Source organism: Miscanthus floridulus, chromosome 10 (assembly GCF_019320115.1).
Source record: "Miscanthus floridulus cultivar M001 chromosome 10, ASM1932011v1, whole genome shotgun sequence".
Lineage (NCBI taxonomy): Eukaryota > Viridiplantae > Streptophyta > Magnoliopsida > Poales > Poaceae > Miscanthus > Miscanthus floridulus.
In genome coordinates, this window is record NC_089589.1 from 127,334,329 (window position 1) to 127,353,708 (window position 19,380).

At 42.9% G+C, this 19,380-nt stretch overlaps 2 protein-coding genes and 1 pseudogene across 5 annotated transcripts; all 3 read left to right on the plus strand.

The window, feature by feature from the left end:
* The first annotated feature begins 506 nt into the window (after positions 1–506).
* On the plus strand, positions 507–8,535 carry LOC136487190 (putative disease resistance protein RGA4). 4 transcript variants are annotated; one of them, XM_066484315.1, is made up of 5 exons: positions 507–1,662; positions 2,660–5,158; positions 5,248–5,343; positions 6,277–6,389; positions 6,838–7,057. In XM_066484315.1, the coding sequence occupies exons 1-2, from the start codon at positions 589–591 to the stop codon at positions 5,102–5,104; spliced, it is 3,519 nt and encodes a 1,172-aa protein (XP_066340412.1). In that variant the 5' UTR covers positions 507–588; the 3' UTR covers positions 5,105–5,158; positions 5,248–5,343; positions 6,277–6,389; positions 6,838–7,057. The 4 variants fall into 4 exon arrangements, with proteins under 4 accessions (XP_066340412.1, XP_066340413.1, XP_066340411.1 ...); XM_066484316.1 differs by lacking the exons at positions 6,277–6,389; positions 6,838–7,057 and adding an exon at positions 8,360–8,535; XM_066484314.1 differs by lacking the exons at positions 6,277–6,389; positions 6,838–7,057 and having other exon boundaries at positions 5,248–5,628.
* A 1,531-nt stretch (positions 8,536–10,066) lies between these two features.
* Positions 10,067–13,422, plus strand: LOC136489571 (putative disease resistance protein At3g14460). Its single transcript, XM_066486166.1, has 3 exons — positions 10,067–10,199; positions 11,143–12,726; positions 13,072–13,422. Exons 1-3 carry the CDS (start codon positions 10,125–10,127, stop codon positions 13,420–13,422), a joined length of 2,010 nt encoding a protein of 669 aa, XP_066342263.1. The 5' UTR covers positions 10,067–10,124.
* A 2,792-nt stretch (positions 13,423–16,214) lies between these two features.
* On the plus strand, positions 16,215–19,380 carry LOC136489572 (disease resistance protein RGA2-like; annotated as a pseudogene).

Consider the following 19,380-nt stretch of genomic DNA (forward strand, 5'->3'; position numbering starts at 1 on the left):
AAACAAACCAGTGCCCATCCGGTCTGGACTGAGCGTTGATTTGGAAATAATACGAGGCGTTTTTTGTAAAAATTTCTGAGAGGACGTCTGAAGCGCGGGTTGATTTCAGAAAACTTAAAGGGTTTTTTTTTTTGTAAAACGACCGCGGCTCGCCCGATCTGGGCCGTCCGCGCAGCCGATCGAACGGTCGCGAAAAGCCGGCGACATGGCCACCCTGAGGCCGCGCCGTGGCCACACCAAATCATATCTTTAGATTGGGAAGAGACAAGTTTCTACTCTGACACTTACTACTTGCTCTACTGTTTAAATGGAAGTCCATGTGATACAACCTCGATACCACCATTTTTTATTTTTCTTGATAAAAATACATACGTATCGAGATCTAGGCCAATCGTGGTACGTACGATATAAGGCAATTCAAAATCTGCAGTGTGAAGGCCAGCAAGTCTAAGTAGTTGCTTCTTTAAAATCAAAGCCAGCCGTATTCACACATTATATCTGAAAGCTACCAACGGAGAGAAGCACTATTGGTGCATCCATCCTCCTTCCCTCATCTCAGCCCCTTCTTCCCCTCCCGGAAAACTAAGCATGGATTCCATGGCAGACATGATGAGGAAACTTGGATGGATAGCCTGGTGCTTAACTGTGGTAGGTTGGTTTCTGTCACCCATTATCAGCTTGCTCGTGAACAAGATCTTTGTGTACCTAGTGTTCAACACATCAAAAAAGCTCAAGGAGTTAGAGAATGAGACTATCCCAAAGCTGAAGCAGACGCTTGGTGTCGTGGAGGAGCAGACGATGCTCAGAGCAGCCGAAGACAAAGGGTCTCAAAGCAATCTGAAGATACTGGACAGCATGAAGAAGGATCTCATGTCTGCCTTGTATGAAGCCGAAGACATCCTAGATCTTCTCGATTATCGCCGGATCGAGAAGGATCTCCATCTTGGGGATGATGACAGCCGCTGGGTGGAGAACCAACTCGGTGCTGCTTGCGCCTGGATTGCCCGCTGCAAGGGGAGTTCCTTTGGGCGATGGATACATGTCACCCTCGCAGCGGTAATGAAGAGGGCACAAAGCATGACCCAGCAGGGGCAGTTCCTGATTCAAGGGTGGCGGCACTCGAGGCAGAACTTTGACCTATTTTGCATGTGTAGAGACATAAAGATCGCGGGTGCTGCAGTACTGCAGTGTGCACAGAGCTGGTACCAACAGCTGGAGCAACTATTCAGATGCATTATACTACGCAGATCCGGTGCACTTCTTCCAGTTTCTCGTCTAGCGCCGCAACCCCCATGTCTTGAGTCCAGAGGCTCTGTGTTTGTTCCAGTGGAACCAACACGTAGGCCAGCAGAGGAGATGGTGGATGACGAAGAAATAGTGGAGGAGACACAAGTGGTGGAAGGAGAGGCAGCGGAGGGGATACAAGATGGAGAAGATGGAGCAATGTCTGAGAAGATAGAAGAAGAAAGTTCTGAAGGAGGAGAAGTGGGAGAGACATCGTTTGAGGAAGAGATAGAAGAAGATGATGTGGAAAGAAAAGAGGGAGAGCCAACTTCTTTGTCAATTTTCCAGTACTGTGCTCGACCTATGCTGACATTGTTTGCAAAGCTATGTTTTTATCGAGATTGGCCATATGGAATTGTTGGCATCAAAAGTAAAAAGGTACCATCTTACCATCATTTCTGATTGACATACTAGATTTGCATTCTTGCACCAGTGTTTGCCTTTTGTTCTTTTTGAAACATTTTGCCTTGTTCTTTTCACTTATGCTAAATAACTAGTACATCAAAATTAAGAGTCTACCACACCATATTATGATATATATATATTGATTTGTCTGTCTTTGGAAAGCTACTGTGAGCTAAAGTTACAACTTGAAATTCAGTACATAGATACAAAATTTTGTTATACCTCCCTTGTTATAATTAGTAGTACCAGCTCAAAGATATATATAGTAAAAAGGCTCTTATCAAATGATGAATTGAATATCATGGATCAGTCTGTGTCTTGTCGATGTGGAATTTCGTCAAAATGGTCCAAAATGAAAAAAAGAAAGAAATCTGAAATGATTTTAGGGAGTGTAATCCAATACTTCAGTTTAAGGAAGCTAAAAAAAAAGGCTTGGATAATAAGGATGCCTCTTTTCTTATGCTACCACAATTTTCCTTTTTAAAGCACACCTTGACATGACACGGTCTGCTAAATTACATTTTGACCATTTATTTTTTCTATATTACATTGCTTATGCTTGTGAATTTATTTCACCCAAGTCAATCCGCACAACACCTCACACAAGCATGTCATGCAAAAATTCCAAATCACCATGCTATTACAAAGCATAAATAAGCAACACATGCATATCAACCTATACCATAATACAAATCACTTTACAGTTTCAATTTCATCTCAAACCAATTTTTTCATCACATGATCTCACATAAGACAGCTAGCTTATGTAGACAGCTAGTCCATAGGGTTGATAGACAAGTGCTATTAAATTAACTCTTTCCATTTCATATGATCCATACAAATACCTTTTTGTACAAAAATTAGCCGCCGTTATTAACATTTCATTTTGCACGTTATAGAATTGAAGTATGTTTTTAAAACGGGCTATACATGGCTGTCATAATAATTATGTGAACCTTGCTTCTTGCAGGAGGATGGCAGTGCAGCAGAATTAGTGCCCATTACTGAAAGAATAAGTCTGAGGAATCGAATAAAACACATAGAAGATATTCTCACTGCCTTGAAGAAATCAGATATGTTGAATGATACGAATAGTAGCAGTGGCACCACCACGGATGCAGACAACGAAAGCAGCAGCTTCACTGTCAAGAACACTGCCAAAGAAAGCAGGAGCAACCTGAAAGAAATTGACAAGTTGTACATAAATATTGATAAGATAGTGTTCGGTCGAGACAAGGACCGTGCGGATATAATTAGGATGCTTCGTGAGGGACCAGATACCTATGCAGCAAGCTCCAGCACCAGTAAACCTTACTCTGTGATTGGCATATATGGCATTACAGGTTCTGGGAAGAGTACCCTGGCACAATATGTTTGTGATCATGAGAAGTATGCAGGACATTTCAACCTTATCATGTTCGTTCTTGTGGGGAAGACATTCAGCATGGATCTTATATTTCGTGATATGCTTGAGCAGATCACGCAGAGCCGGCCCTCTAAAGACAATGATCTTGAAAGTCTAAAAGCAGAGTTGAAAAAAGAGCTGAAAGACAAATGCTTCTTGTTAGTCCTGGATGATGTCTGGGTCAACGGTGACAATATGAAGGAACGTCGGATTCTACTTGATGTGCTTCTTGTTGGGCAGAGTGGAAGCCGAATCCTGGTGACAGCTCAAAAAACAGATGCCGCAGCAGCTTTAGGTGCTCAGGAGAAAATGCAAATCCCAATACCTGATTTAGAGGAGGAGCAGTACCTCTCAATGTTCATGCACTATGCCCTAGAAGACAGTCAAGTCACAGGGAATGATTATGAAAGATATAAAGCCGTCGGGAGAAAAATTACAAAAAAACTTCGTAGATCACCCATTGCAGCAATAACAGTGGCAGCACGGCTTAAGAGCGAAAGCAGAATTGATTTCTGGGAAAGAACATCAAACCTTGATGTGTTGGATGAAACTATGGGAGCTCTTTGGTGGAGCTATCAGCAGCTTGGTGTTGACATCAGGCGATGCTTTACATACTGCAGCATTTTCCCCAAAGCATATACATTACGACGGGATGAGATTGTTGACCTGTGGATAGCACAAGGGTTTGTAAACACCAGGCGTAACGGAACAGAGGAACTGGAAGATATAGGATACAGCTACTTTGATGAATTACAGACATTCTCATTTCTGCAAGTACGACGAAGAACCATTTTGGGCGAGGCAGTGGATTTCACAATTCATGACCTGCTACATGAGTTGGCAGAGAGGGTTTCTGGTAGTGAGTTCTATAGAATTGTTTCGAATGGCTCACCAAAAGAAATCCCGCGAGGGGTTCATCATCTCTTCATTGAGACCAACAATGGATCAGAGATTGTTGAGAAAATTTTGGACATGGGAAATTTGCGCACCCTTATCATTCAGGAGCCTAGGGGCACCATGCGAAAATATCATGACTTGGTAAAAGTCACGGATCGTTTATTCATGAGTCTGAGGAAACTGCGGGTGCTGATTGTTAAGCTACGGCATTGTAGAAACGAGTTGTCAGTCCCAGTATCTATTTATCAGATGAAGCATCTACGTTATCTCCGTGTTGCTTTCATTGTTGGCCATCTGATTTTACCAAGCACATTTAGCAAGCTTTACCATATCCAGACCATAGATATTCCTTGCTTCAGAGCATCCTGTCCTGAAAATATGGCTAATCTAATCTATTTGCGGCACATCTCAGCTTCCCTTTCTTTCCCGAACATTGGAAGGCTGACGTCACTCCAGACAATGGGAAGCTTCTCAGTGAAGGAGGCACAAGGGTATGAGTTGAAGCAGCTGATGCATCTGAACAAACTTCGAGGCAATCTGAGTATATGGGGGCTTGAGGTTGTCGGAAGCAAAGAGGAAGCTCTTGAAGCCTACCTATGCAACAAGGAGCGACTCAGAGAACTGAAACTGACTTTCGGCTGGGGCAACAGGGTTGGTCCAGACATGGAAGCAGAGGTACTTGAGGGCCTTTGTCCCCCAAAGGATCTTCAGGAGCTCACAATCTTGCGCTACAACGGTTCAAGGTATCCTAGCTGGGTGTTGAGTGGCCACCATCCAGATGCCCCAAAGCACCTGCACAAACTTGAACTCTACGAGTGCAGCCAGCTGGCAGCTATTCCTGAAGATAGTGAACTCTTCATTGGTCTGCGTAAGCTTTGCATTTACTGTTGTGACTGGGACAGGTTGCCGGAAAATATGGCGTGCCTCGTGTCGCTCCAGTCACTGTGGATTTGGGACTGCGATAAGATAGAGCTTCTTCCGACGCTGCCCCACCAGGCTCTTAAGACGATTCATATCCAGGGGTGCCCCGTGCTCAGTAGAACCTGCAAAGAAGAGGGACACCCAAATTGGGATATGATCCAGCACATTTCTGAGCAATACATTTGTTTGTAAGGAAAGATGAAGCCACTGTTCAACATACCAGCGACAGCTCAGCTGAGAAGCATGGTAAGTCTCTTGGCCGCCTTCCTTTTTCTAATCCATAGAGGTTGCTGCATTCCTAACCAAACCTTAATAATGATCCTTGGGTCTTACAGTATGTTTGTCAATCGATCCATCAGTGGAACAGGCAGCGGGGGACAAGTCTGTACTTGCAGCCAGGAAAGGCGTTCACATCGTAACGCAAACTGCAGGTGGGTGTTCTCATCCCTCATTGGTTGTGGGTTTGTGCTTTTTCCCCCCTTTCCTTCGCTCTATAGTCTATCCTTTATTTGCAATAGGACAATTAATGGCGTGCAAATATAGTTTGTTTACTGTGATCCATGAGCGCGAGAGATAATGCTGTACTCATGTGTTCCCAATTGTTGAGTGAGTAAAGCTCATTGTAGACTGTAGAGCTTGTGAACTACATTGTGATTCAAAAGAACATATACATTCTGGTCAATTCTTGCAAGAGACAGTTTGGTTTGTATATGAGATTTGTTCTTATGACCATAAATCTGGTATATTCTTGTTGATTTGGTTCGATACGCCCTGCTCTTTTCTGCCCTGTTTTTTAGCTTCGTCCAACTCTGCATACGTTTTTTTTCTGAACCTCGGTGCCTGCCTGCATGCTTGTACGGCTTTATTTAGTGTGGGTTACTTATAGGTCTGTCTAGCCAATCCTAGGCCCATGAAATGTTGGAGTGTCATATGGGGTGTCACGTGGGAGTGTTTAGATAGTAATAATAAAATAAATTACACAAGTCCACAGTAATCCGTGAGACGAATTTAGTAATCCTAACTAATCTGTCATTACCTCATGTGATACTGTAGCACCACATTGTCAAATCATTGACTAATTAGGTTTAAAAAATTTGTCTCGTAAAGTAGTCGTAATATGTGTAATTAGTTATTTTTTAGTCTATATTTAATATTCCATTCATCCGTCTAAATATCGTATATGAACTAAACTTTATTAGAGGAAACAAGTCATGTACCACCACGCCACCTACGGCGCGCTCATATGCTGTGCAGTGCAGTCGTGCACATGTAAATCCCATAAAAGAACCATAGATATATCCTCAGCATTGGACAAGGACATGAGTCTCTCTCTGTGACCCACCATGCACTTCATGTAAGTGCAGCAGGACGAGACGAGCGTGGATGGGCGGAGGACGCGATGAGCGTTGATGGGAAATGACCATGAATAATGATTCCGTCCACGCGTGGGACATGAGCGTCTGGCCTGGTTTAGATTGTAAGTTTTTTCACTTTTTTCATTACATTAAATCTTTGGATATATGTATGAAGTATTAAATGTAGATAAAAAAATAACTAATTATACAGTTTGATTGTAAATTACGAGACGAATCTTTTGAACTAGTTAGACCATGATTGAACAATAATTATCAAATACAAACAAAAATGCTATAATATCAAATATTGATTTCTAACCTCAATCTAAACAAGGCATCTCTCTGTAACCCACCATGCACTTCGAGACGAGCGTTGATGGGAATTATGACCATGAATAATCAGTCTGTTCGCTTGTTGATTTCAGTCAGCCTAAACCACTCAGCCAACGATGTTTTCCTTCCACAATAAATCAACATCAGCTAGCCTAAACCAACCCAGAAACCAACCAGCGCCGAATGATTCCGCACGCCTCCACGCTCATACTACTACTGACACTGAATTCTGGGCAGTGGCTGCCAACCAGTAGTGCGATGGTGGGGACTGGACAGGATGGGCGTCACATGCATGCTGTAAGTTTGGTGCAGCCCCTGCAGACGACCACAGCAGGTCAACAACTTTGCCTACTCGTACGTCCAAGGTGATATATAATGGCAGTCTTCAATTTCTGTCCTTCACAACAAATGCAACACATGTAGCTAAGGCCTTGTTTAGATGAGGGTTAGAAATCAATATATGATACTGTAGCACTTTCGTTTGTATTTAACAATTATTATTCAATCATGGTCTAACTAGGCTCAAAAGATTCGTCTCGTAATTTACAATCAAACTGTGTAATTAGTTATTTTTTTATCTACATTTAATACTCCATGCATGTGTCCAAAGATTTGATGTGATGGAGAGAGAGTGAAAAAACTTGAAATCTAAACCAGGCCTAAGCCCTTATTTAGTTACTCTAAAATTCAAACTTTGGCACTATACAAAAAGAAGATTTCCTGTCACATCAAATTTACGGTAGAACTAAATGTTGACGAAATAAAAAACTAATTGCACAGTTTGGTTATATTTTGCGAGATGAACATTTTGAGCCTAATTAGTCAACGATTGGACAATTATTACCAAATACAAACGAAATGCTACAGTGCGATACTTCATGCTACAGTGAATCCGACAGCACCAACTTAGGGAACTAAACGCGGCCTGATTATTAATCCTACTCTTCGATCCGCAGAAAATAAATTTTGACAGCAGGTATGTACACATGCAGAGATAACTCAAGAAACGCGCTACGATGAGATTGGGAGAGAGGGCGGGCGGGCGGGCGGGCGGGCGGGCAGATCAGCATTTTGGAAAATTGCAATGGCAAGAAGAAAACAGCAGCCCCATGATAAAAAAAGTGGGCGAGGGTTTATTCAATCCAAAAATATAGTCAGCCGTACGTGTGGGTCCTGCTCACTGCTTTTCGCTCCCTCTGCCCATCTATATCTATGTCCTTTTTCACCGGAGGGATACATGGACACGGCAGCAGCTAGGACTGCTGTAGCTACACAGGTGCAGTATGAATTATTGAGCCTGCCGAGTTCGCGTTCGCACCTTCAGTGGAATGACAATGCAATATTATAAAATATTGGATAGTGATTCCAAACACAAGTATTTGTGGAGAGATTACCTAAGCATAGGCCTGGGAATAAAAGCTCCAGTTCCTCGGATTCACAACAGTAACAAGTTTAGGGATAGGGCTATTTTCTTTCAGAACCTTCTCCAACCAATCTGCAATTTTAGACATAATAATTGTAATGTATGCTTCCAAAATGAAATATTATCAACTACGGCCAATGCATACTTTCTTATACTAGACGTGTTGCATTTTACAAAAGCATATTCTTCTCATCAGCTAAAAGATAATGTAGACTTATAAGGGAAGTTGAACATGTGCCAATGAAGCAGATGCTCCTGAACCAGCATTAAGTACAACAAATTTCTTACAACAGACTGTTGATATAAGACATGTCACCAATTTTTCCAATGAAACAGGAAGGAGAAGAAGAGAATCATCGTACCAACATCAGGATGAAGTGTCATGGGATCGCAACCACCAACTAATATGTCAGTAACACCTGTCATCTAGAATGACATGTAGGCATTGAAATAATATGGTGCAAACATGACAACAGAATCACCAGCATCACAAAGAGTGAGGACCAAGTTCACAAAAGCCTGAAAAAATAAATGTAACAAAAGACCAGATTGTAAGACAAGTTCAAGGTCTAGCAGTGAAACAGGAAAGGAAGAGTGTGCCCCCAAAGAAGTAATGAACAGAAGTAAATTGGGAAACATAAGGCTCAGTTTGAAAACTTTACAAGGCAAAATAGGAAAGTAAGTTTTTACCTGATTTGCACCAGCAGTGACCATGACTGATGACTTGGTAAGCTTATTCTCTCTGCGTAGCTGCCAAAAATACAGTAGACATCAGGAAAGATATACAAGATGCTTGCAATGCAGTACTAATTTTAACACATTGGTGGTCCATGGCAGACTTGATGAGGAAACTTGGATGGGTAGCCTGGTTGTTAACTGTAATAGGTTGGATTCTGTCACCCATTATCAGCTTGCTCTTGAACAAGATCTTTGCCTACCTAGTGTTCGACACATCAAAAAAGCTCAAGGAGCTAGAGAATGATATTATCAGAAAGCTGAAGCAGATGCTTAGTGCCGTGGAGGAGCAGATGGTGCTTAGAGCAGCTGAAGACAATCCGTCTCGAAGCGATCTGAAGATACTGGACAACATGAAGATGGATCTCAAGTCTGCCTTGTATGAAGCCGAAGACATCCTAGATGTTCTCGATTATCGCCGGATCGAGAAGGGTCTCCATCTTGGGGATGATGACAGCGGCTGGGTGGAGAACCAACTCGGTGCTGCCTGCGCCTGGATTGCCCGCTGCAAGGGGAGTTCCTTTGGGCGATGGATACATGTCACCCTCGCAGCTGTAATGAAGAGCGCACAAAGCATGATCCAGCGGGGGCAGTTGGTGATTCAAGGGTGGTGGCACTCTGGGAAGAACTTGGACCTGTTTTCCATCTGTAGAGCCATAAACATCGCCGGTGCTGCTGTACTGCAGTGCGCACAGAGCTGGTACCAACAGCTGGGGCAACTACTCAGGAGTTCAGTAGTGCAGTGTGCACAGAGTTGGTACCAGCAGCTGGGACAACTATTCAGGAGTGTCATACTACCGAAATCAGGTGTGCCGCTTCTTCCTGTTTCTATCAACCCAACCCGGCAACCCCCTTGTCTAGAGTCCAGAGGCTCTGAATTTGTTCCAGCGGTCCCAGCACGTAGGGCAGCAGAGAAGATGGTGGATGAGGAAGAAATAGTGGAAGAGACACAAGTGGAGGAAGGAGAGGGGGACGAGATACAAGATGGAGAAGTGGGAGCACTGTTAGAGGAGATAGAAGAAGAAAGTTGTGAAGGAGGAGAAGTGGAGGAGACGTCAGAGGAAGAGACAGAAGAAGAAATTGTGAAGGAGAAGGGCGAGAGACGTCAGAGGAAGAGATACAAGAAGATGATGAGGAAGGAAAAGAGGGGGCGCCAACTTCTTTGTCAATACTGGGGTACAGTGCTCGATCAGAAGAAGAGATAGAAGATGAAGAAGAGGGAGAGACATCAGAGGAAGAGATAGAAAAAGAAAGTTGTGAAGGAGAAGTGGGAGAGACGTCAGAGCAAGAGAGAGAAGAAGATAATGAGGAAGGAAAAGAGGGGGAGTCAACTTCTTTGTTATTACTGTGGTACTGTGCTCGATCTATGCTCACATGGTTTGCAACTGTCCGTTTTTGTCGAGATTGGTCATATGGAATTTTTGGAATCAAAAGTGACAAGGTACCATCTAACTATCATTTCAGATTGAGATACTGAAATATCATTATACCAAAATATTTGCCTTTTGATCTTTGTGAAATATTTGTCTTGTTATTTCTAGCTATGCAACATAACTAGTATACCAAAACAAAGAGTCTATATCGATTTTTACTGCCTCAGGAAAGCTACTGTGAGCTAAAATTACGATTTGAAATTTGGTAGGTAGATACCAAATTATGATTTGAAATTTGGTACACCATGTATGTTATTCAAAATTAGCTTTTAATACATTAATAGTGATAGAAGTGGGTAATTCAGAAACATACATGTGTAATTTACAGTAATTTCAAACTTTTTATGTAGCAAGGTATTGGCAATTTAGATGTAAATTCGGGGTATATTTTATTTTATTCACAATAATGATAGAACTAGGTAATCTTGACGTAGGCTTGATTGATATTTTAGTTTTTCTTATGAATGAGAGAAGTGAGTAATGTAGAAATGTGGGTAATTTAGATGTTAAGTGGTTATCTTATCTTTTTTTTATAATGAAAGTGGTGGGTAATATTTCAAAAAATCCAATTCCTATTATTATCAATACTGATTGAATTCTAACTATTCGATGGCAAGATCTTTCTATTGTACTGAGATCAATTGGGAGCCTCCAATTAATAATACTAAGATACTCCATATACGATATAAAGTTTTCAGGTATTTCCATAGTGAAGTTTAGTCATTTAAGACAATCTAATCTATATTGTTGATAGAGATAGACTAGTGGTATTAAATTAACTATTTCCATTTTCATATGATCAATATTAATACTATTTTTGTACAACAATTAGGAGCCAGTATTAACGTTTCATTTTGCACGTTATAGAATGAAGTGTGCTTTTAAGGGGTTATGAGTCGCCAGAGTGCATCGCTGTCCTCATAATAATTATTTGAACCATGCTTCTTGCAGAAGGATACCAGTGCAGTAGAATCTTTAGTGCCAATAACCGAAAGAATCAGTCTGAAGAATCGAATAAAGCGCATAGAAGAAATTCTCGATACCTCCGAGAAATCAGATCTGTTGAATGATAAGAATAGTAGCAGTGGCACCACCAAGGACACTGACAAGGAAAGCAGCAGCTCCACTGTCAAGAACAGTGCCAACGAAAGCAGCAGCAAGCAGAAAGAAATTGACGAATTGTCCCGAGACAGTGCACAAAAAGTGTTTGGTCGAGAGAAGGACCGTGCGGATATAAGTAGGATGCTTCGTGAGGCACCAGATACCTATGCAGCAAGCTCCAGCACCAGCAAACCTTATTCTGTGATTGGCATATATGGCATTACGGGTTCTGGGAAGAGTACCCTGGCACAATATGTTTGTGATCATGAGAAGTATGCAGGACATTTCAACCCTGTCATGTTCATTCATGTGGGGGAGACATTCAGCGTGGGTGATGTATTTCGTGATATGATGGAGCAGACCACACAGAGCCGTCCACCTAATAATGAAGGTCCTAAAAGTCTGAAAACAAAATTGAAGGAAACATTGAAAGACAAACGCTTCTTCTTGGTACTGGATGATCTTTGGGTCAACGATGACAATCAGAAGGAACTGGATATTCTACTTGATATGCTCACACTCAGTGCAGCACGGAGTGGAAGCAGAGTCCTTGTGACAGCTCAAAAAGGGGATGCAGCTGGAGCTCTTGGTGCTCATCTGCAGCTCTTTCCAATGCCTGATTTGAAAGAAAAGGTCTACTTATCATTGCTCATGCATCATGCAGGACCATTTGCAACTGATGATGAATATAGAAAATATGAGAACATTGGAAGAAAGATTGCAAACAGGCTACGCAGGTCACCTATTGCAGCAGTAACAGTAGGAAAGCAGCTTCAGAACGAAAGTACCCGTTCCTGGGAGACAACAGCGAACCTTGATGTGCTCAAAAAGACCATGGGAGCTCTGTGGTGGAGCTATAAGCAGCTTGGTGTTGACATCAGGCGATGCTTTGCATACTGCAGCACTTTTCCCAAAGGATATCGATTTAAACGGGATGAGTTGGTTCGCATCTGGATAGCACAAGGGTTCGTAAACACCGGATGTAACCGAACAGAGGATCTGGAAGATATAGGCCAGCACTACTTTGATCAATTATTGAAATTCTCATTTCTGCAAGTACAAATATCAAAATTTGTCATTAAGACTGAAGCATTCACTATTCATGACCTGCTACACAAGTTGGCAGTGAGGGTTTCTGGAAGTGAGTTCTTTAGAATTCGTTTGAATGACTCACCAAAAGATATGCCACGAGGGGTTCTCCATCTCTTCATTGAGACGAACAATGTAGCAAAGGTCATTGAGAAAATTCTGGACATTGGAAATTTGCGCACCCTGATCATTAAGGAGGCTTATGCGGAGCCCGTGGAAACGATGAAAAGAAATCATGACCTAGAAAAGATCTTGGATCGTTTGTTCATGAGGCTGAGGAAACTGCGGCTGCTGATCATTAAGCGCTTGTTTAGTTCGCGAAAAGTTTTCCCAAAAAGTGCTACAGTACCCATCACATCGAATCTTGCGATACGTGCATAGAGCATTAAATGTAGACGAAAAAAAATTAATTGCACAGTTTGGTTGGAAATTGCGGGACGAACGTTTTGAGCCTAATTAGTCCATGATTGAACACTAATTGCTAAATAAAAACGAAAGTGCTACAGTAGCCAAATTTTCCAACTTTTCGCGAACTAAACAAGGGCTAAACAAAATTGTCATACAAAAGACTTATCAGTCCCAGCATCCATTGATCGTATGAAGCATCTACGTTATCTTGCTTTCCATTTTTTGGGTCACTCATTGAATGTAATTTTGCCAAGCACGTTTAGCAAGCTTTACCATATGCAGATCATAGATATTCCTTATCATGAAGCATCCTTTCCTGATGATATGGCTAATCTAATTCATTTGCGTCATCTCGACGAGGCGGCTTTCCCCAACATTGGTAGCATGAGGTCACTCCAAACACTGGGAACCTTTGGAGTGAAGGAGGAACAAGGGTACGAGTTGAAGCAGCTGATGCATCTGAACAAACTTCGAGGCACTCTGAGAATAGAGGGTCTTGGGTTTGTTGGAAGCAAAGAGGAAGCTCTTGAAGCCCAGCTAAGCCACAAGAAGCGACTCAGAGGACTGGAACTGCTATTCGGCGGGTATATTGATCCAGACATGCATAGAGCCTGTTCGCTGGTTAGTTTCTGAGCTGGTTTAGGCTGGCTGGTGCTGGTTTATTGTGAGAGGAAAACACTGTTGGTTGGCTGGTTTGGGCTGGCTGCCAACCAGCGAACATGGTGATACAGAGGTACTTGAGGGCCTTTGTCCCCCAAACAATCTTGAAGGGCTCGTTATTGTGAGCTACACGGGCTCAATGTATCCTAGCTGGATGTTGGGTCACCATGCAGACACACCAAAGCAACTGCACAAACTCCTACTTTGTTGCAGCCAGCTGGCATCTATTCCTGAAGATAGTGAATTCTTCATTGGTCTGCGCGAGCTTTGCATTTTTTGTTGTGAGTGGGATAGGTTGCCAGAAAAGATGGAGCGCCTGGTGTCGCTCCAGACATTGCAAATTTGGTCCTGCAACGAGATGACGAAGGGCGCGTTTAGTTTGGTAAAGTTTGCACATGTAAATTTTGCATAGTGCACGATTCTCTACTGTTGTATTTCATTTGTATTTGTGAATTATTGTTCAAACATTGACTAATTAGGTTCAAAAGATTCGTCCCGCAAAGTTAAAGCAAACTGTACAATTAATTTTTGATTTCATCTACAATTAGTACTCCATACATGTACCGTAAGTTTAATATTACGAGAAATCTTCTTTTTATATAGTGCACTTTTAAAGAACTAAATAAGGGCGAAGCCTCTTCCGAAGCTGCCCAAGTCTCTTAAGAAGATTAGTATCAGCGGGTGCCACAAGCTCAGTGAAACCTTTAAGGATAAGAAACACAAAAATTGGGGTAAGATTCAGCACATTCTTGAGATAGACATTTCCTAAGGAAACATGAAGCCACTTTTCCTGGTACCCGGTGCGATAGCTGAGCTGAGATGCACGGTAAGTCTCGTGGCCACCATCCTTTTCTAAATCATAACTGGTCCGTCCTTCTTATGTTTGTGAATCGATCCATCTGTGAAACAGACATCCGGAGACAAGTCAATGGAGGGAACATGCAGCCAAGGAGGGCGTTCAGATCGTAACCCAAACGGCAGTTCGCGCGCATGGTGTGCTGTGTGTTCTCGTGCCTAATAGATTATTGTCGGTCTGTGCTTTTCATTTCTTGCTTGCTTCGTTCCATTCCATCCTTTCTTCGAAAAAAGGCAGCGGCTGGTATTTGTAGTTTTGTTTGCTGCAATCCATGAGCGACACAGATAATTCATGATCTAGTCCCAACTGTTGGGTGAATAATGCCGATTACCGAGCATAGGAACTCTGTATTGGTGCCAGCAAGAGAATTTCTGCTGTGTATATGATACTCACTGACAATCGCTGACTGCTTTGGTACTGCCGGCACAACAATCGCTGAGATGCTTTAACTAAGCTTTGCTGCAGGTAGTGTGCATCACCGATCTTTGTTTTTTTTAAAAAAATATATATTCATCGATCTTCGTTAAGCATATCTGCTCCGTGCTCCTTGAGCTTCTGTCCTTTCGGCTTGGTCCAACTCTGCACTCATCTCTGTGAACCTTGGTGCATGCATGTCCCTATTTTTTTTAGGGGAACATAAAGCCTGTTCTGTTTGTCTTCAGCCTCTGTAGTTTACAGGCCGCAATAAGCCCATCAAACGTTAGGCCATTTTCGATTGCCAAGCGTGTTTACTGTGAGGCCAGCCAGCCATAAGCCATTGAACCCGAAAAGGCCCGTAATCTTGGCCCCGGCCGTGTCTTCGACATCGTTTATGGGCCATCCCGATAATACACAAGTTCGTCATATGTGGGGGAATGAATGATGGGCCACTCCATCAAACAGGAGCAGCGCCGGCGCTACGCCTCGGTCATGTGCCAGCCCACAAGAATTTGGATCTCTTTGCATTTAGGCCCATCTTAGTTGGCCCACGAGCTCAGTTTCGCACCTGCCGACGAACCCGTCCATGCCGCAAGCACACTCGCACAGGACGGCGGCGGCGCGCGCAGGTGTCCGGGAGGAGGGGGAGCCACCGTGGTGGGCACTCCCCTGAACAGGTGAACTGCGGCGCCGGAAGGGTGGAATCCTCGAGGCTCGCCGGTGGGTCCTACCGTCTACAACGCACTGCCGACTCTGGCGGCGTTGGAATGATTTCCAGTATGCTACCGCTACCACTCCCAGTCCCGAACAAGGTTTGCTACCAAGTCTGATTTTCCGCTCCCATGTTTCGCTCTCCAAAATTCCTCAGATATCTTGCTCCGTCATTTTCCTTTTTATTTATCTTCTGCAAAACTTTGGCAATTTGACTGAGAATTTCTCAAATTTTTACTCCAGCTACTTCGGTGATGTTTCAGTGTGTGTGATGGTGATGCTTGATTGCTTAGCAAGGTCTCAACCAGTTGTGTGTGCCAGTTACTCCGTATGTGTCTCCTATGCTCAGAGAATAATTAGTTCATTTGTTTCCTTAATTAACGTGATTTTGGAATAAATGGGTCACCTGATTACCTGACTCACTGACTGCTTTGGTTTCCAGACTGTGCTGTTTCCTATACAACTTATTTCCCCTGTTCGTGTGATGCAACATCCCCTCTTATGCTGCCACTGCCAGGCTGAACAGAGAAATAAAGAAGATGGAATCTACTTATCAGATAATCAAACTTTAATTGTCACTCTATTTTCGAATGCAACTATTGTGGACCACTAGTACATAGTAAAGAAGTCCTCCTTAGAGCTCACAAGCAAAACGGAGGACATGTGGAGCAAAGCGGCAAAGTCTAGAAGAGGAAGAAGAAAAGAAAATTCTTTGCTTCTTTGCTAAAGCTGAATCCAATTCTTCCCTTTTCTTTTCCAGATATCTGTAGAATAGGATTACTGCAAAGAATGAGCATTCGAATAAAGCTGTATGAAGGGCACTTTTGCCCTGTTAGAATCTCTATATGCCATAAGCCCATAAGCAACCAACAAAAACAAATACTTCACTTCTCTTTGTGAAGTCCTCTATCATTTCACCTAACTCTTGCAATCCTGCTGTGGCAAGTCCTCTCTTCCCTGAACTCATCGCCCCCTTTGGTACCCGACTTCTGTACTAGTTGTCACTGCAGAATCGAAGGGTTGGTCTGTCCATCTCCACCACAACTGTGGGAACCCGGCTGGTGCAGCCACTAAATACTTGAAGCAATTCATAAACATATTGGTAGGTCCATCAGCTTCTCTTTTTTGATCCATCTTTTTATGAGATTGACTACATACAGAACCTTAATATGCTTTCTCGTTGCATGTAGGCTGGAGGAGGACACTGCTAGGATTAATCGTCCTGCCACTCCTCTGCACTTGCAAAGCAAATTTGCATCTGATGTGTTTCTGTGTGTTGTGAGAGCAACAATGGCCGAGTTAGTGATTGGGCCACTAATCTCAATGGTGAAGGAGAAGGCATCAAGCTACCTGCTGGACCAGTACAAGGTGATGGAAGGCATGGAGGAGGAGCGCAGGTCCTGGAGCGCAAGCTGCCAGCAATCCTGGACATCATCCATGATGCAGAGGAGAAAGGAGCCTTCCGACCTGGAGTAGGAGCTTGGCTCAAAGACCTCAAGGCAGCAGCCTATGAGGCCAATGACGTCTTTGATGAGTTCAAGTATGAGGCACTTCGGCGAGAAGCCAAGAAGAAGGGACAAAACAGCATGCTCGGCATGGATGCCCTGCAGCACCTATTTCGAGCTCGTAATCCCATTGTATTACAGGATGGGAAAGAAGCTACGCAGGATTGTGCAGACCATTGAGATACTGGTCACCGAGATGAATGCATTTGGTTTCAGACACCTGCAGCAAGCACCACCATCAAGGCAGTGGCGAGAGACAGATCATGTAGTTGATGACTCCGACAAGGATATTGTTAGCAGATCTAGAGACCAGGAGAGGAAGGAAATCATGAGGAAACTACTTGATGACGCTAGCAACATGGATCTCATGGTTCTTCCTATTGTCGGGCCAGGCGGCATGGGCAAAACCACCTTTGTCCAACTCATTTATAATGAGCCGGCAATCGAAAAGCATTTTGAGCTTCGGAGGTGGTGCTGTGTATCAGATGATTTTTATGTCAGTACCATTGCAAGCAACATCAGCCAGACCAATGAGAAAAATCGTGAAAAAGCATTGAAGGATCTCCAGAGTGTAATAAGTGGAAAGAGGTACCTCATTGTGTTAGATGATGTATGGAATCGGGATGCTGATAAGTGGGGAAAACTAAAGACCTGCCTTAAGCACGGTGGCAAGGGCAGTGCAGTACTGACTACAACTCGTGATTCAAAAGTGGCCGAAATTATGACCATGGGTGTGGTTGAAGCCCATAATATTGAAAAGCTGACTGATGAGTATTTGAGCGAAATTATCCAGAGTAGAGCATTCAGCTTGCAAAATCCAAATAGTGATGAGCTGGAAGGCATTGTTGGTAGTATTGTTGGCCGTTGTGCTGGTTCTCCTTTGGCTGCCAAAGCCTTTGGCTCTATGATGGGCACTAAGACTAGTACGAACGAATGGAAGGATATATTGGCCAAAAGTAACATTTCTAATGAGAGGACTGGAATTTTACCGATACTCAAGCTCAGTTTTGATGAACTACCATCACATATGAAGCAGTGCTTTGCATTTTGTGCTATATTTCCCAAAGATTACGAGATCAATGTAGATCTCTTCATTCAGCTGTGGATGTCACATGACTTTATACCTGTGCAAGATGACGCCCAACCAGAAACTGTAGCAGCACAAATTTTCAAGGAGCTTACTTGGAGGTCATTCTTTCAAGATATCAAGCAAACTCTTCCAATTAATCGCATCTTCGGGACAAGGTTGTCTCTTCGTAAGCGAACCATATGCAAGATACATGATCTTATGCACGACGTTGCTCTATCTGTTATGGGGAAAGAATGTGTCACTATAGTAGATAAGCCAAGCATTAAGAAGTTGTTACCAAATCCTGCTCGCCATGTCTTCTTGTCAGAATATGCCACAGAGGTACTTGGGTCGAACAGACATCATGATGTATCTCTATTGGATGAATTTTTGAAGAAACAATCTCCAATGCTCCAGACTTTGTTTTTTGAAGATTATGATTACTTGGATATATCAAACTGCACTTCACTGCGAGCACTACACCTTCCTGCAAATGTATACCTTCCAGGGCAGATACACCTTCCAGGAAAGATACAGCATCTAAGGTATCTTAATCTATCAGGAAATCGGGAGCTGAAGAAACTCCCTGAAGATTTAAGCATTATGTATAATCTACAGACACTGAACGTTTCTCATTGCCAAAACTTTGTCAGCTTCCAAAGAGTATGAAGTATATGTCAAGCCTCCGGCACCTCTTTACTAATGGATGCAATTTATTGACGTGGATGCCTCCAGGACTTGGACAGGTCACTTCTCTACAGACTCTATCATATTTTGGTGTCAGTGCTAGGCCAGGCTGCAGTACTATTGGAGAACTTCGAAATTTAAACCTTGGTGGAGAGTTAGAGTTAAGTGGTTTGGAAAATGTAACAGAAGCACTTGCAAAAGAAGCCAGTCTTGGAAATAAAGAGAAACTCACACACTTATCTTTCAAGTGGAATGATGATGCCCCTGAAAAACCAGATTGTCATAAGAAGGTGTTAGATGCCCTTAAACCTCATGTCGGTCTACAGATGCTAATGATAGTTAACTATAAGGGCACCGGTTTAGCATCATGGATAACCAATCATAGTCTGTTGCAACACTTGACTGAGCTTCAGCTGCTTGGTTTTATGTTGTGTGAGGAATTTCCTGAATTTTGTCATTTCAAATCTCTTCAAGTTCTTTACTTGGAGAAGTTATACAAATTGCAAAGCTTGGCATCCACAGTATTTCCAAAACTAAAGGAACTCCAGTTACATGACATGAAGAGCTTGGAGAGATGGGTGGCAACAGAAGGAAAGGAAGATGAACTAACCTTTCCTGTACTTGAGGAGGTTGATATTAAGAACTGTCCGAAGTTGACTAGTTTCCCTGAAGCACCAAAGCTAAAG

What these genes read in the sequence shown, in the direction of transcription:
- LOC136487190 (XM_066484316.1), top strand. Translation starts at nt 589, where the DNA reads ATGGATTCCATGGCAGACATGATGAGGAAACTTGGATGGATAGCCTGG. An exon ending in TTGGCATCAAAAGTAAAAAG is followed by an intron (nt 1,663 to 2,659) that starts GTACCATCTTAC and finishes TGCTTCTTGCAG; the next exon opens with GAGGATGGCAGTGCAGCAGA.
- LOC136489571 (XM_066486166.1), top strand. Translation starts at nt 10,125, where the DNA reads ATGCTCACATGGTTTGCAACTGTCCGTTTTTGTCGAGATTGGTCATAT. An exon ending in TTGGAATCAAAAGTGACAAG is followed by an intron (nt 10,200 to 11,142) that starts GTACCATCTAAC and finishes TGCTTCTTGCAG; the next exon opens with AAGGATACCAGTGCAGTAGA. An exon ending in TTTTCCCAAAAAGTGCTACA is followed by an intron (nt 12,727 to 13,071) that starts GTACCCATCACA and finishes TACCATATGCAG; the next exon opens with ATCATAGATATTCCTTATCA.